The sequence below is a fragment of the Eleutherodactylus coqui genome, chromosome 11 (assembly GCF_035609145.1).
Source record: "Eleutherodactylus coqui strain aEleCoq1 chromosome 11, aEleCoq1.hap1, whole genome shotgun sequence".
Classification (NCBI taxonomy): domain Eukaryota; kingdom Metazoa; phylum Chordata; class Amphibia; order Anura; family Eleutherodactylidae; genus Eleutherodactylus; species Eleutherodactylus coqui.
The window spans coordinates 118,304,528-118,322,209 of NC_089847.1; the positions used below are offsets into that span (position 1 = coordinate 118,304,528).

Consider the following 17,682-nt stretch of genomic DNA (forward strand, 5'->3'; position numbering starts at 1 on the left):
ACTGCCAAGTTTAAAAAAAAAAAAAAAAAAAAACTGCGCTGTTTAAAAACTTTGTTAAAACTTTTTTGATCACTGAGGCTCCTGCTGTCGAGACCCCCGCTGATTGCTGCAACCCCTTCTCTTCAGCAATGTGCTCTTTCGGCTGTCTTCAGACAGACACACAGACTTCTATAGACAAAGCATCTGTCCTTAGCTGTTAAAAGAAGCCAACGGGCGGGGAAGACATCCCAAGGGGCGCTGCGCTCATGTGAGCGCCGCAGCCCCTTGATTTCAGCAATCAGAGTGGGTTCCCCAATGATCAAAACCTTTACCGTCTCTGACTTGTCGAAAGTTTTTGAAAAGTGCAGTCACTCTTTAAACCCGATCGTGTTCACGTTGGCACGACTTCTTTAAATGGCTTATTTCCTGAAGACCAGTCCTGTCTCTATGTCCTATTAGGGCATGTGCACATCATAGAGGGGGCTCAGGGCCTTCCTCTATGAGCTAAAGGTAGTTTTACACGGCCCTATATCTGCATGCACTGTCATTTATTTGAGCGGCTGCCATCTAATCCATTTGTAACCCTCAGGCCCAGAGGAGTGCAGGGGTTGGTATTAGTACCGTAGTGCTCAGCAGTCCCCTCACGTTGCCCATTTTCTCTTATCAGGGGGTCTCCATTCTTTACACAATGCAAATGAGCTCTTTTATTTAATCCTCAGCCTGGCACCATAGCGGGCACTTATGAGTCGGTTTAATGGCCACTCGATAAAGTCCCTTACTGCTTCTACACTAAAGATAAACTATTCAGCCGCCATGTATAATCCATGCTTTCTTTGTTCCCCGGTGTACAGTATCAATACTTAACCTTGTGTCTCTCCCCTCCTGCTGAGCTCCGTGGCGAACTTTAAAAAGCGTCATTGGAGGTGTAGTTCTGCAGTAAAGTGCATTGTTAGAGGCGGCCCGTTACGGACTTTTAACTCCTCAGTCTCTCCTGGATTGTTTGCTTTTAATTTGCAGTAATGGTCTACCCCTTCCCTCCGCTTCCAATAGACTTCTGTGTCCTGGAGGTAGGCTAATTGGCTTCCCCTGTCTGTAGTATGTATATTCGCTGGCAGGTGTTCTGTGCATTGCAAATTGGGCTCCTTACAGGATCTTGTATTCTGCAGGGATCATACCTATAACAAAACCTGCTGGTCATAATGACTATCGTAGCTTCGAAGTGACAACCTGTTCCCATTCTTTACAGGTGCGCCCCTAGACAGTAGCTGCTGTGTTATGCCTATTGCAGGGCCTCTCGATGCAGGACCACTATTCTTGTGTCATGCAGCGTCCCCTGCTGGAGGTATAATAGGGTGAAGTGTTCCTTTATTGCCCACACTCATTGGTTGAGCTGAATGCCATTTAGCCATGGTGTATATAGGAATTCTGATGCCCTCACTTTATAAGAAAGTGTTTGGATAAACCAATTTTGGTAATTATTAGTGCAGGGAGGCCAAATGAAGCCAATAACTGTACAAAGGGTGCTGATCAACAAGAGCTGCCGGTTTCCACTAGAACATGCGACTTACTGATGATTGTCAGTCTGCAGCTGCATGTTGTTGTCGCATCTAGCAGTTGCTGGTAAACAGTAAGCGTTGGCAGTGCTTGTATAATAGCGCCTTAATGGTGCCTTCTGACGGGAAATAAACACTTTGCACCATGAATTCTGCAGATTTTGTGCGACAAACCGTGTGGATGAGATAGAAAGCATCTTATCCACGCGGAGAGGCGAAAATAAACGATAATGATTCAATGTAATCGCGGCCAATGATTGAATGACGAACGATAAATCATTCGCGTTTCGTTCATGTTACGCACAGAAATCCTTGTTAGCTCGTTCACTAATCGGTCAGTTGTTCTCCACTTACACAGCGAATGCGAACGACTGAGCGATTTCTTGTTTGAATGAGCCAACGATGTATCCGCAGTACAAACGGGCTGCGCCAGCGGATTCTAACATCGTCTGCTTGTTCAAACAATACGTCATTTGGTGTCCTCGGACCGGCTGCACACAAACGGATCTGCATTGCAGAATCCGCGGTCGGCATCTGCACCGCAGATCCGCAGCAAATGCTGTTCATTGCAAATTCGCAGAAACCAATTGCGATTTCCGCGAGCGGAGTAAAAATTGCTCTATTTTGGTGCGGTCAATGGATGCCGTCCGACCCGCGGCCCTTAAGCAATTGATGTTGCGGAAAATGTTGTGGATTCAGTGTCATCGCCCACGTTGGTATTTGTACCTTCGGTCCGTAATAAAAACAATTGGGGCCTTTTACATGTGTGTTTTGTTGCTTATGTCCGTTTTTCTGCATCCACGTTGCATCTGTGTGTCATCATCCATTTTTCACGCAAGCTAAAAAAAAACCAGGAAGGCCCGAGTGATGTCCGCTTTTTCACAACCAGCCAAAGACAAGGTGCGTAAAAACTGCAGTGAACAGTGATGCGTATTCGGACCAGAAGGCGGCTCTCACCCGAGCGTATCACCGCATATTGCACACCCCGTTGGATACGCATTGAATCGCAGGTAATCCATTACATTGCCATACTCAGTTCGGATCACATTTGCGTGTCGAAAAATTGCGTAATACGCGAGTGCAAAAAAGAACGCAGCATGTTCTATTGTGCTGTGTGTATATATGCGCAGGAGAGCCCGTTTTTCTCTATGGGTGCGCTTATACGCAATGGCGCGGAAATATAGACCAAAAAATAACAGGTGGACTGCCCATGACGGCGTGCGTGAGATACGCTGTCGTGCGCAGGACAATTTTGCATCGATAGGCCGGGTCACAAGCGGCTCCACAGCAGTAAAATGCAGCGTTGTGCGCATACAGACATGTGAGCCCGCCCTTACTCAATGGATCTGCCCATTTTCAGTCCGTAGGCGACCGAATAGATATAGAATTTACACCTGTGTGAATGCGCCATATACACACACTCTGGTCCGGAAGCTATAGGGTCCCTATAGGAGCGCACCAACGTATATATGTGGTACATTTACCTCCAGCTGTCCTCTAGATGGGCATCATACTGTGGGGGGGGGGGGGGTGAAAACTTCCATATAGCAATTAGCGGCAGCGATCAGCGGTGACACAACCGTTCCTGGTAACTGTTCCCCGGAGTCGGGACCTGGCGGAGAGCGATCCATATAGCGGGGGACCTGGTGGCGAGCGATCCATATAGCGGAAATCAGACCTGTATGGCTGATGGAGATGGAGGTTTTCCACGCGACAGATTGGAGGTGCGAGGTTAATTATCTCTCTTCCGGTTAATGACTCGGTTAACGCATGCCTAATGAGCATAGGATGGCTGACTAATGTCTGCGGTCAGGCGCTATATTGAACACGTAGGAAGACGCGGCCGTCTGTTGTGATGGGGATATGCTAATCCGACGGCGCGATTGCCTGAAGGAAGAGGCGCTTGAGGGGGTTTTAACTCCCATCCATTTTTGCTTTTTGTCTTTGATATTTTTGGATATGTCCTTAGCTTAGGTCATCCGTATCATATTGACGGGGGTCCATTACCCCCACCCCACGATCAGGTGTTTGCTTGGGTGAGCGCTGTGACGGCCCGCAGAGTCACGTTCATGGGTCACATGGCCTTTCTGAAGCTCAGTCCTACTCAAGTAAATGGGATTGAGCTGCAATACCAGGTGCCACCACTATGTGTATGGCGCTGTGCCTGGTATACAGTGAAGAGGAAACTGTGCGCTCCTGAGCAGCAGAGCCCTTTCAACCTACTGATCAGAGGGGGGGGAGCTAGGAATTGGGCCCCACTGATTTATCACCTATCCATAGGTCACCGGTTCTATAGGTTAGATGATAGACGTCTGGCCGTAGAGGTTCACGCCGCTGACGCCCCCACTGTATATTAGGAAATTGCTTAAAGGGGTTTTCCATTTAATAGTAACATGTGACTGCTCCATGTGACTGCTGCAACCAATAGGGGGCCCAACATGGTACGTAATCAGTGACTTCCCGTAAACGTGACGTGTTTACAGAACGTCACCGGGACAGAATACATGCTGACGCCACGGGTCGGATGCCATCTTGCCGAAACGGCGCCACAATAAGTATATTTGCCAATATAGTATTGAGGGGGTCACAAATACCGTGTGCTACCGCTGACCCGAGCGTTGACCACCTTTAGTACACGCAGGACGTTCGGGACTCTGTAGGCAGATTACTTCATCGCGCTTCATCCCTCTAAATGTCAGCTTGTGCAGGCCATCCATCACTTGGCTTTCTGCTATTCGGAGCAGACAGTACGGGACGCGGGTCTCTTCCGCTACATTTCCCTCATTAATGAAGACAACGTCACCAGTAAATACAACTCGGCGAGCCGTCATCATCATCATCCTCATCCTCCGTTTAGTCATCTACTGCCGGTTTCTGGGACAGTTGGGTGACGATCGTTATGGTCACTGTTAAAAGCGCGGTCTTATAAGCACGTTCAGCTCCTGCCGACATCCTGCAGTAAGGGCTCATTCACATGGACGGATGCAAATTTGGCAAACGTGTTTTCACTGCCACCGCTGCATTCGTGCGCCGTCCACTATTCATACATGCAATATGAACCAAAACGCGCTGTGACTTTGGTCTGCGCGCCTGGATACACGCATTCAGTTCAACGGGTCCGCGTGTTTTCTGTATTAGTCAGGAAAAAAAATACGCCCTTGTCAATGGACCCTTATACGTTTTCCCTGCTGCGCCTAACGCAGGGGAAATGTGGTATTACATGCGGACCATTCAAATGAATTGCTGACCATGTGATACATGTAGAGACCGGCGTTGAAGCGCGTGAGCTTCTGTAAAGATGCTTTTATACCTGTCGGCCACAAGACGTCCAGTCGTCCCGGCGATTATTTCTGTCTTTTTTTTTTTTTTTAAACGCAGGAACGATTATCGCTAGCGATGGAGGCGGAGCGGGTCGGGCATTGTTCCCGCCTCCGTACGCAGGCGGTCATTCTGACGGCCGCCTGTTTATACGTCCGATTTCATCGTTTGGTGTTCAGTAAGAGAGAAGCGAATAAATTCTCGCTGAATCACGGAAATCCAAACAGTTAGCGGTTCTTGTAAAACCCATTTACTTACTATCTCTGCATCCCTCTTATTCTTGGAGAGCGAATGTCTTCATGGGGCGACCTCTTCAGGGTTGCATTTCAGTCGCGCAGCGTATTTATGCGTACGAACGTTCCATGCATATTTCAGATGCATGAAAATGCACAGAGATCACTGTGCGCCTATAGATTATTTCAGGCCGTGATAATGGCGGTCGCGGGTCCCCTCTAGGTTAACTATCACTTGCTGAGATTGGAGCTGTTGGGCAAAGGATTATAAAGACATGGCTGCTGACTACTGGAAGTAAGTGCCACACGCCTCCATAGGCTGTGTGTGACATTGCAGCTCAGCCCCTTTCCCTTCAATGGGCACCAGCTGCAATACCAGACACAACCTGTTGACCATGTCTGGCACTGTGGAGCTGCTCAGGAGCCTTAAGTCATTACATTTCTGCGCGGAACGACTGAGTGACTTCTCGCTCGGCGTAAACGGGAGTCGTTCAGTCTTTGAGGAGACTTTCAAGGAGAGCACTTCGAAGGTGTGTGAGGAGACTTATAAAGCCATCCATGCTCCTCTGGGTAATATGCAAATGGCAAGATGGAACAATACCTCCCCGTCATGGTTATAAGGCTTCTTTAAAAAGTCTGTTGACTTGCAGGAATGCTGCCTTCCAATAGGTGGCGCTGCAGAGGCATTGTTCCATTTTCCCATTTGCATATTTCCCAGAGGAGCATGCATGGCCTTATAAGTCTCCTCACCACCTAGGTGCTCTCCTTTAGGAGAGATGTTACACTTCCTGACCCACGTCTATAGGTCCTTCAATAGCCAAGCCAGAAACCTACTGATGAGGGACGATCACCCCGAAACAGCTGTCTGTGTATGGTTATTCTGGCTTTGGCTTACAATTCCCAGTCATTGCTATAAGGCTTGTTTAAAAAGTCTGACATTGACTTGCAGGAATGCTTCCTTCCAATAGGTGGCGCTGTAGATGTAGTATTCCATCTTTCCTTTTGTATAAGTGAATTAAGTAACTCCTCCCTGACTTGTAAGAACCTGACCAGGAATTTCCCATTTTGTCCTTTTTTTACGTAGCGCCCCCCCCCCCCCTGTTTCGTTCGTACAATAGAAAGTGTTTTTTTTTGTTTTTTTACGGTTTCATTACGACTAGATTTTTGAGCAGATCTGTTCGTGGCGCGCGGCGGAGCCCTGAAGTGCCAGCTTTTGTCCCACGGGAAATAAAATGTGAGCTAGTTGTGCCCTCAATACTCTGAAGACTGACAGACAGCTGGCAGCCAGACATAAATTGTTCTAATAGTCCCATCTCCAGAGAACGGAGAAAAAGGCTGCTGAGCGACCGTTGGAATAAAAGCGCAGAAATTTTAGGATTTTCAGTCTCCGTCATCCTCTTATTGATTCAATGGTGACCCGACGATTGCGTGGCCGCCTGGTACTACAGCTTATCCCTAGTGAATAGGACTGAGCTGCAGTACTCAACGCAGCCTGTACACAGGAGTGGCGCTGTTTCTGATACAAAACTGTCGTACTCTCGTAAACGCATTCCTCCCCTTTCTCTGAGGTGAACGACTGCTAGACTGTCAGAAAATGGATTCTAGATGCGCAAGGTTATAGGAGATAAGTATCTGATCGTTGGCAGTCTGATTACTGGTTATCCCCACTGGTGACAAAAACGGAGGTCCAAGGGGTCCTCAAATGAGTGGCGAGGTAGACACTACCGCTCCATTTATTTCAGTACATCATTGAATACACATTAGATGGCCGGCTGGTAACCCTGAAGTTGGTGGGTCTGACCGACGTTAGTATAACCTTTAGGAACGTGCCTGCAGCAGAGTCCAGCCGGAAGTCCAGCAAGGGCTTGTTCATAAGGTGCAAGTACAGCCTGATCTTTAAAGGTAGGATTTGCATACAGCAGGCCCAGGAGAAAAGCCTTTGACAGCTGACACTCTATTGCAGCAGTCACAATCAGCCAAATGCCAAAATTGGGGATTAGAGGTCCCAAGCGTGTGCCCCCCCCCCCCCTCCTCTCCCTTCCAATGAGATGATTTGGTTTGTCAGGGCAGATCAGGGCCTTCTGAAGGCCCTCCAAGGCTGCCAGGTATTTCTCCCTATTAAGACAGACCTGTGGCCTGTCTAAATATAATGCCAGCAGAATTACCATGCACTGCAACGCTTCAGTATTGCAGTATATGGTATGAGCGATCAATAATCGCAAGTTCAAGTCCTTTGTTAGGTGTTAAAAAAAACAAACAAACAAACAAAAAAAAAAACTGTCTTTTTTTCTTTAATAAAGAAATCAAAGCCAAGAAAACCCCAAAACCAGAGATGAGCGAACGTACTCTGTTCAGGTGTTTTTGAATTGGAGCGCCGCTTTTCCCGAGTAACTCACTACTCGGATGAAAAAATTCGGGGGGCGGCGTGGTGGAGCGAGGGGTAGCAGTGGGGAACAGGGGGGGAGCTCCCCCGGCGCCCCCCGAATCTTTTCGTCCGAGTAGTGAGTTACTCGGAAAAAGCGGCGCTCCAATTCAAAAACACCCGAACCGAGTAGATTCGCTCATCTCTACCCAAAACGTATTTGTTATTGCCACGTCAGTAAATATTCAGTTTATCAAAATAACGGATTATTTATCCCGCACGGTGAGCATTATATAGGTGTGTCTAATTTAATAAATATATATATATATATATATATATATGAAAGAGGAAAAAAAACACTGCCAGAATTGTGCTTTTTTTTTTCTTATTTTGCCCACGTTGTCTTCAAGAAATATTTTGGAGTCCATACATTCAAAAAGTCGTGTGTACTCCTAAATGCTTCCAATAGAAAGCATAGTTCGTCCCGCAAAAAAACAAGCATTAACACAACGCTATCGACGAAAAGCTGAAAAAAAATGTAATTTTTTTTCAAGTGGATTTCATTTTTTTAAAGTAGTATGGCATAAAGAAAAAAAAAAATACTACTAAAAGGTGTTATTATCGTACTGACCCTAATGTTATCAGTACATTATACGGCACATTAAATAGTACCATTGGAAAATACAATTTATCTCCAACAGCTACATCATTGGGAAAAATAGGAGGTATGATTATGTAAGTGGGGAGGAAAAAACAAAAATAAAAAAGGACCATGTCATTAAGGAGTTAAGTCCACGGGCAAACTTAGTTCGGCCCATAGATTGGGTTTAACATTAATCCTATGTGAACAGCCAGGCCGAAGGCAAACTGCGCTCCGCCGCGTCTGTAAGTGCAGTGTTGGAGGGTGAGAAGGAGAGAAGTCGCACACCACTATAGTCTGAGCAAAGATCATAGAGTTCAAGTAAATCCTACATTGTGTGTGATTATATTGCACATAGTCCCGGCTGTCAATGTGCCCTTTGGTCTTCTTATGGACGTCCATTTTTTTTTTTTGTTCTGGTCCCTGGTAGCGCTTCTGCCTTCCCCTCGCCACCGCCGTCCTTCTCGCTGCATACATTCCGCATCCCCTTTCTCTGCCTTATCTGCTTCTTCTCTCTACCCTCGTTCTTTATCTGTCCTCTCTGAAAAGAAGCTTAGCTCCAGGCTCCACGCGGTCGAGGCAAGTTGGCGTTTTCCTGCAGTGCCGCTCTAAAACCTGCTGTCACAGATAAGTTTTTAGTAACGTTAAACACAATTCAGCATCTTTCTCTGCCCTCAATTCCATTCTTCCGCTCTAGAGAATGGTAGCCTGCATCCACCCGTCCCTTCTTTTTTTTTTTTCTTCCAAGCCGGGGTGGGGGGGAGCGGCGTCGAACGGAGACGAGCCTCGCCAGTGCCGCGTCTTCCACTCCTTTGTTCGTCCTAATAGGATATGTAAATTCCAATCTGGGAGAAAATGGAACATTTTTAATGAAACGGCAAGTACAAAAGCACTCCAAATCAAAAGGAAAATCCCCGCGCTTGTGAATCAGACGCTTGGTTTCAAAGTTTTGAAGAAAAGTGATGGAGACGGTGAACGGAGCTCTGTCGTCTTACTTTTTTTTTTTAACCAACTGAGCCATTTCGGTTTTCTTATGCCTCCTTTAGAGTAGAGTGAATAGTGCAGGGTTCCACACCAATGACTCTCTGCCGGCGGGCACCGGTGTGCCAGCTGTACAGTTGAGCGTCATGGGGTAGAACGTGGCCATGGCCATATATGCACAGTGCAACTGGTCCCTTATGGGCCAGAACTCGGACCTGGATGTTGGCATTGATCAAGTTCCCACTTATCTACTGCTAAAGTTGGTCATAGATGTTAGGCCAAAGTCTGAAGGATCGTCCAAGATGATGCCAAGATGCCCGATGAAATTGGTTTAGGATTTCCTAATGAAACGGGTTTCTCCTAAATTCATTCCCAAATGCAAAGCAGCGCTCCGTTTTTTAGGACAAAATCTGTCCCAAGAACAGTCAGGGGCAAGAGGTTATATCCTCCACTGTCCGTCTGGTCCACTGGTTTTGGGTCCCGTTTTTGGCTGTCCAAGTTGGCTAAATCAGTCTTTCGTTTACCTAATCCTTATAGTTCATTGGTAGTATTGCACTACCAATGCATAGTGGCTGCCTTCTGATTGATTAGCAACGCTCACGTGATCAGCACTGGCCAATCAAAGAGCAGTATAGACTACCTAGATAGAAAACTGAAGGAACCACCATTTGGATGTCGGAAAACCAGGACTAGAACCAGTAGATCAGGCAGATGGCAGAGAAGAACAAGTGCATGTTATATACCTCTCTGCTCCTATGGCAATGGGACAGAAGTTTGTCCCAAAAGCAGAGGGACTGAGAGCGATGGACATGGGCAAATAAATGGGAGAATAGCTGTGACGGGCACTTCCATATTTTTGCACTCCGTGTCTCTTGGCATGGGGTCTGTGTGATATCCAGTTGGCGCCTCGGCTGTCCTGGAATCTGTAATTTACTGGTTTGTTTCCAGTCGCAGACCACCAGTCTCCTGAATAGACTATCTGCTTCCCACCCGCATGCTCTCCTGAGATCCCCTCTAATATCCCCCCCTTTTGCAGAGCTTCCCTCTCTTACGTCTGCTTTGTCACCAGGCGGAAAATCTGTTCCTTGCAGCAGAAGATTCTCCATTTAATGGAATTAAGAGCTTGCCGTTTGGCTGAGTTAAGAAAAAAAGGAGTTAAGTATCCGCAATGATCGAGGACAGAGAATACTGAAGACATGGCATTTAGTTTCCAGTTGTAGCAATGAGCTCTATTCTCCGGCATCTTATAGACTTACCTGCGCGGCGTCTTATTTGCAGACTTTTACGTTGCGGCTCTGAAATACTTTAGTCCTATTTATGCTGAAAGAGTATTTCCCATCAAAATTAAAAATAAATCCCAATAACTGCTCCTTCGCAACTTCTGCTTACAGGAAAATCTTGGGCTTACCGGGGCGGAATCCATTGTTTCCCTATGTAGAAAGGAGGGTTTTGTCACAGATCTTTAAAAATGTGGAGCGGTCTGGAGTTTTTGTGCCGGTTGCTTGCAGTTTTTTCTGATATGGAGGTATTGAGATAGCTTGAGGTTCAGGGTGACCTAACTTTCTACCAAAACTAGAAGTCATTGTGGAGCCTAAATAGAAGGTCTTGAAGTTTTTAAATGCGTCACTTTTTAATTCTATTCTAGTTACTTGTTGGAAATGTATATAATATTCTGCAAAAAGTAATCGGACTCCTGAGCAAGAATCACAAGTAGTTTTGTTTTTTTTTTTCATATGTTAATCCTTAATAGGGCTCCTTTGGCCCTAATGACATTGGATACTCTTTGGCATACTTTCTACTAATGTCTGATACACTTCAGCTGGTATTTCCCTCCATTCATCCTGCAAATATCTGCAAGTTCTCTCAAAGAAAAAGGATGTTCAGATTTCCCGGCCATGATGATCCAATTCATCCCAAAAATGTTCAGTAGGGTTCAGGTCGGGACTCTATGCAGGCTGGTCCAATCGTGGAACATCCATAGCCTCAAACCGATGCAAAACAGCGTTGGATGTGTGACAAGGCGCGTTGTCTTGTTGGAAGTATGGCCGACTATTCCCAGATTATTGCCACATTGTCAGCAGCAGGTTATTGTCTAGAATGTCAGGGTCACCTCCGTGTTCGTGGTTCTTGTCACTAAAACCAACAGACCGAGACCATGCCATGTAAAACATCTCCAGACCATAACAGAGCCTCTGCCGTACTTAACTGTTGGCACAACACACTCAGGCAAAAGACGTTCCCCAGGCAACCATCACCCTCAGGTATGGACGTCTGATGTGAAGATGGAGTAGTATAATTCATCACTCCATAGAACATTCTTCCATTGCTCAACTCTCCAATGATGACGCTCCTTGCACCACTGTAGATGTGCTGATGAATCGTCTTTGAGGGAACTAGTCTGACGTTTGCAGGATGAATGGATGGAAATACCAGCTAAAGTGTATCATGTAGAGTATCCGATGTCATTAGGGCCAAAGGAGCCCCACTCAGTATTAATATATGGAAATAAATACTGCTTTTGAGTTTTGCTCAGGTTTCCAATTACTTTTGGTAGGATAGACTGAGCTGCCACTAGATGGGTGGGGACCAAGCATGATGGTGGCATGGTTGTATGTGGCCCCGGACTGCAGCTTGTGCTCCTTTTGGTTAAAAGCTTGCTGTGCAGTTTAGATTGTCAGTCTTCCCAACTCCATCATAAGGCTCTTTTACATGGGCAGATCAGCCGAATGAGTGTTCGTATGAATGTTCATTCTCAGTTATTGCTCTGCGTAAATAGGACAATGATTGGCCAACAAACCCTTACCCCATTTTTTGTGCAGCTGTATTATCAGTGGCATATCATGCAAGTGTAAATGCGGAATGTGTTGTCGACGATAATGAACGTGTATGGCGGGACTGACAATCCTATTAGTTTGCATCAGTTTGTTGAAAGTCACGTGACCCCCCTGGATTTCCTGCTACAGCAGAGCTGCAAGGCCCTAGCAGACCCTGATCAGCTCTGCCAGTGACTATTGTCACTACAGGGAATGTTTTCCTGTAACTGGGGCTCCTATGGACGCCCCAGCTATAGTCGGAAAGTGTCAAATTAAAACAAAACCTGTGAATGTCCCCCAGAGGTCTTGTATGACGCCATGAGGGACATAGATGATAAAAAACATGATTACATAAATAGGTAAAACAAAATTAAAGAATAAAATAAAAATATACACACAAAAAAGAAAACGACCCAACGCCAACCAAAACCGTTGCCGTATGCGTCCTGCAATCCAAAACCATACATATTATTATATATCAAAACGTCCAAAACAAAATGAGAAACTTGTTTCCATACTTTATTTTAGCGTAAATATACTTTTAAAAAGCTATAAATGTTAAAAAAAAAAAAAAAAAACCTTTGTTTTTAGCCTGGTCCTAAAGGTACAAAACAGCCTGGTCCTTAAAGGGGTTGTCCTGCGCCGAAACGGTTTTTTTTTTTTTTTTTTTTAAACCCCCCCCCCCGTTCGGCGCGAGACAACCCCGATGCAGGGGTTAAAAAAACAACCCGCACAGCGCTTACCTGAATCCCGGCGGTCCGGCGTCTTCATACTTACCTGCTGAAGATGGCCGCCGGGATCCTCTGTCTCCGTGGACCGCAGGGTTTCTGTGCGGTCCATTGCCGATTCCAGCCTCCTGATTGGCTGGAATCGGCACGTGACGGGGCGGAGCTACACGGAGCCGGCATTCTGCACGAGCGGCCCCATAGAAGACTGCAGAAGACCCGGACTGCGCAAGCGCGGCTAATTTGGCCATCGGAGGGCGAAAATTAGTCGGCTCCATGGGAACGAGGACGCCAGCAACGGAGCAGGTAAGTATAAAACTTTTTATAACTTCTGTATGGCTCATAATTAATGCACAATGTACATTACAAAGTGCATTATTATGGCCATACAGAAGTGTATAGACCCACTTGCTGCCGCGGGACAACCCCTTTAAGGGGTTAATCGAAAGCCAATATCATGGATGAGCCGTGTAAAAGGACTCTTAGAAAAGGTTGAATACAACTGATGGTGGGGTTGTCAACGTCTCTCTATACGGTTGACTAAAGGCATATGGACACCTGACTGGCTGCCATGTGATATTAGTTTCCTGGCTGCCAACGTCTCGGAGGCCATGTTTGTGGCGAGCAGCTATACATGTATATTCTGCATAGACGGCAATGTACACTGTGTCTCTGTAGGCTCGCTATATGGGTTATGTTCTAGCCCTGTAGGCTCGCTGTATGGGTTATGTTGTGGCCCTGTAGGCTCGCTGTATGGGTTATGTTGTGGCCCTGTAGGCTCGCTGTATGGGTTATGTTGTGGCCCTGTAGGCTCGCTGTATGGGTTATGTTGTGGCCCTGTAGGCTCGCTGTATGGGTTATGTTGTGGCCCCGTAGGCTCGCTGTATGGGTTATGTTGTGGCCCCGTAGGCTCGCTGTATGGGTTATGTTGTGGCCCCGTAGGCTCGCTGTATGGGTTATGTTGTGGCCCCGTAGGCTCGCTGTATGGGTTATGTTGTGGCCCCGTAGGCTCGCTGTATGGGTTATGTTGTGGCCCTGTAGGCTCGCTGTATGGGTTATGTTGTGGCCCCGTAGGCTCGCTGTATGGGTTATGTTGTGGCCCCGTAGGCTCGCTGTATGGGTTATGTTGTGGCCCCGTAGGCTCGCTGTATGGGTTATGTTGTGGCCCCGTAGGCTCGCTGTATGGGTTATGTTGTGGCCCCGTAGGCTCGCTGTATGGGTTATGTTGTGGCCCCGTAGGCTCGCTGTATGGGTTATGTTGTGGCCCCGTAGGCTCGCTGTATGGGTTATGTTGTGGCCCCGTAGGCTCGCTGTATGGGTTATGTTGTGGCCCCGTAGGCTCGCTGTATGGGTTATGTTGTGGCCCCGTAGGCTCGCTGTATGGGTTATGTTGTGGCCCCGTAGGCTCGCTGTATGGGTTATGTTGTGGCCCCGTAGGCTCGCTGTATGGGTTATGTTGCGGCCCCGTAGGCTCGCTGTATGGGTTATGTTGCGGCCCTGTAGGCTCGCTGTATGGGTTATGTTGCGGCCCTGTAGGCTCGCTGTATGGGTTATGTTGCGGCCCTGTAGGCTCGCTGTATGGGTTATGTTGCGGCCCTGTAGGCTCGCTGTATGGGTCATGTTGCGGCCCCGTAGGCTCGCTGTATGGGTTATGTTGTGGCCCCGTAGGCTCGCTGTATGGGTTATGTTGCGGCCCCGTAGGCTCGCTGTATGGGTTATGTTGCGGCCCCGTAGGCTCGCTGTATGGGTTATGTTGCGGCCCTGTAGGCTCGCTGTATGGGTTATGTTGTGGCCCCGTAGGCTCGCTGTATGGGTTATGTTGTGGCCCCGTAGGCTCGCTGTATGGGTTATGTTGTGGCCCCGTAGGCTCGCTGTATGGGTTATGTTGTGGCCCCGTAGGCTCGCTGTATGGGTTATGTTGCGGCCCCGTAGGCTCGCTGCATGGGTTATGTTGCGGCCCCGTAGGCTCGCTGTATGGGTTATGTTGCGGCCCCGTAGGCTCGCTGTATGGGTTATGTTGCGGCCCTGTAGGCTCGCTGTATGGGTTATGTTGTGGCCCTCTGCCCAACACCCAAGTATCTATTAGAAGATTTCTGCACTGAAACAAACAGTCCCGGAGATTCCCCGGGGGACGTCTTAAGGGCTTATATTTACTTCATCTGCAACACTGGACCGCGGCAATTATAAAAGCGCTTCCATTGAGGATGTAATTACATTTCTAGCAGTTATGATCTGATCTGATAACCAGACGCATTGTTGTATATAACCCTGTCTTATTATATTGTCGCTTTACAGCCTAATGCCTCGTTATAAAATCTATAAAGACTTTCTACGGAAAATAATTAGTATTTGTGCAATATTAAAAAAAAAAAAGTAGCAGCGCCCAGGGAAGCATCCTTATTACGGGGAGGCTGGTGACAGGTGATTTGTGGTGTTGTATGCAGTCGCTCATGGAGGGTCATTTGGGGGGATAATAAGAGCCCACCAGGCGCGTAGGCTGGAAGATGATTATCGACCAAGATGAGGAAACGCTGAAGACACTTATTTAATGTTAAGGAAGAAATAGGTTTATTTGAATTGTAGCGCGTTGGAACCTGATAGATATGTGCCAGGACTGCACGATATATTTTTATAATCCATGAAGTAAAGTATTGCAGTGTAGTGTGTGGTAAACAACTACAGGTTGTTTGTGGTATTGCAGCTTAGCCTCATTAAAGAGGTTCTGTCATTTAAAAAAAAAAGGGGGAAAAAAATTCTATACTCACCTATTCCTTTCCAGGCAGACTCATTATGCCATCTTCTCCTCGCTGATCTTCTCCAGCCGACCGGATCTTCTTCTTCTTACGAAGCGTGCATGCTTCGCATTCTTCTTTCTGCCTGGCAATGTACGCTACGTCACTGTGACGTAGCATTCACTAGCTAGGAAGGAATGCTGATCTGTTGCAGTGACAGCGGGTATGAGCAGTCTCTGCAATAGCTCGGCATTCCCTGCAAGGCTGTGAACTAGTGACGTAGCGTACATTACCGGGCAGGAAGGAGACGGTCTGTAAATGTACGCTTCGGAAAATTGGCCGGCTGGATGTAAGGTGACTCGCTGGGACTGCTGGGAGACGGGAGAAGATGTGGTAAGTAGACTGCAGGGGAGTATAGGATTTTTTATTTTAATGACAGAACCCCTTTAACATGTGGACGGACGGGGTGCTGTTTCTGGAAGAGTGTAGCCTTTTTTTTTTTCTAACCCTGGACAACTCCTTTAATTTAGTGGTGGATGTAATTCAGTTTCAGACATATATTCTAACAATGTTTCAGGTCCATAGTAGGTCCTTCATCAGGTTCTGTATGAGGTATCTGTGATTCTTGTGTGATCTTGGGACTGTAGGGATCAGATCAAGCACTTGGCAATCTACTACAGACACGAGTGTCACCATTCCCACAAGGATTCGGGTATGCAGACATCTCGTAGAGTTAGGAGGTCGCTACGTGGACAACTTTGTTCTGCATATGGGCATATTTTACTTGCGATGAGGATGTAAACTTCAGTGGGACAAGGAACGAACATATAGGGTCTGTGGAGTTGGTGTATGGGCAGAGTTGGACCAAATCGGAGTCATACTCAGAAAAGATTGAGTTGGTTATGTTACTATGGAGTAATCTATGAACTATGACTTTTCTCTTTTAGGAGGCTTTTGGAATCCTCCCTGATCTCTCTGTCTCGTTATGATGGCACTGGATCCCGAGAGCATCCCATTTACCCTGATCCAGCCAGGTAAGGCTTTCTCTTTTCCTACAGTGACGTTGGGCATATTGGTATACGAGAAAACTATCCTTTGACAGAATTTTAGAAGCACTACTTCCCAACAGCACACCTTATAAAACTTAACCCTTAACCCTTTCCAATCCAATTTGTATCCTGGTTTTCCTAGGGGGCTTACTCTTTTTCTGCCGTTATACAACGGCGCTATATGCTGGCTAAAGCCAGTACTGCATGAGGTGACACATTGGATAGGCTCCGACAGCAGAGAGGCTGGCAATATACAGTAAGAGAACCCCGACGGACGTCTTCCAACATCAAAGCTGTACAGCCTTAAATCATAATGTCTTTAGATGTCAGACAGTGGATTGGAGAGGGTTAAATCTATATACATTTGTGAATGAGTTATCGGAGACTATACTATTGACATGCACGATGCCAGAAACGTACCTGAGAACCCACCCAACTGACCCAATATCTTTTGCCTTGCTGTGTCAGAACCTTCTGGGTGTCTTATTGTACAAAGCCACTACCTCACTTTCCAGTCAACTTTATGGACTGTGTTATATGGGTTTTTCCTATGGAAAGTAGTGTTCGTATGATCCTCCATCACCTATCGGGGCCTTCTAGGTAGAACGCTGCCCTTATGGCTCCAAGCTTCTTTTGGAATGGGTCTTCAAAGTATGTTTCTTGTGAAATACGTTTCAGAATAAGAAGTTCCAGCAAGCGATAGTTGTTTGTAGATGCCATTCTAATGTATTTGTACTGACAACGTTTCTCTTCCCTCTGCAGGTTATCACCAGCCGCTTATTACGCACAAAGGATGATTCAGTACCTGTCTCGCAGGGACAGCATCCGGCAACGCTCTATGCGGTACCAGCAGAACCGCCTCCGCTCTTCGGCCTCCGCTCCGTCCGTCAGTGAGGGACAAGGGGCTGTGGAAACCGGAGACCTGGAGTTTGAGGAGTTCGAGTAAGGGCCCACTCTTGTTCCATTCCGAGAAATGCATAATTCCTCAAATTTTCCCCCCAAAAAAGAACAACATGACCCTGTACTAAAGCCAGCACAATTATTCCCGGCTTCTAAATAGGTTGCCGTATAATAGAAATTCTGTGGGGCCACTGAAACACTCTTAACAAATGAATTTGCCGGCTCTTCTATATTTATATATTCAACCCTCAGCATGCATCGCTTCTCATGTAATCTGTAATCCTGATATAATAGGGACACATGAAATAATCAAATTCTTTTATCCCGGAGCTATTCTCCATACTCGCTGCCAATTCTCCGCATTTCAGTGGAAGGGAAAAATGCTTTTATTTATTTT

At 46.7% G+C, this 17,682-nt stretch overlaps 1 protein-coding gene across 2 annotated transcripts in view; it reads left to right on the forward strand.

Annotated features, from left to right (window-relative positions):
- The window catches only part of AMBRA1 (autophagy and beclin 1 regulator 1), a 115,786-nt gene that overhangs the window by 47,974 nt on the left and 50,130 nt on the right, over positions 1–17,682 (forward strand). For both annotated transcript variants that reach the window (XM_066583394.1, XM_066583395.1), the window contains exons 8-9: positions 16,284–16,370; positions 17,148–17,327. In XM_066583394.1, the coding sequence (XP_066439491.1) occupies positions 16,284–16,370; positions 17,148–17,327 (267 nt within the window). The remainder of the gene's footprint in view (positions 1–16,283; positions 16,371–17,147; positions 17,328–17,682) is intronic.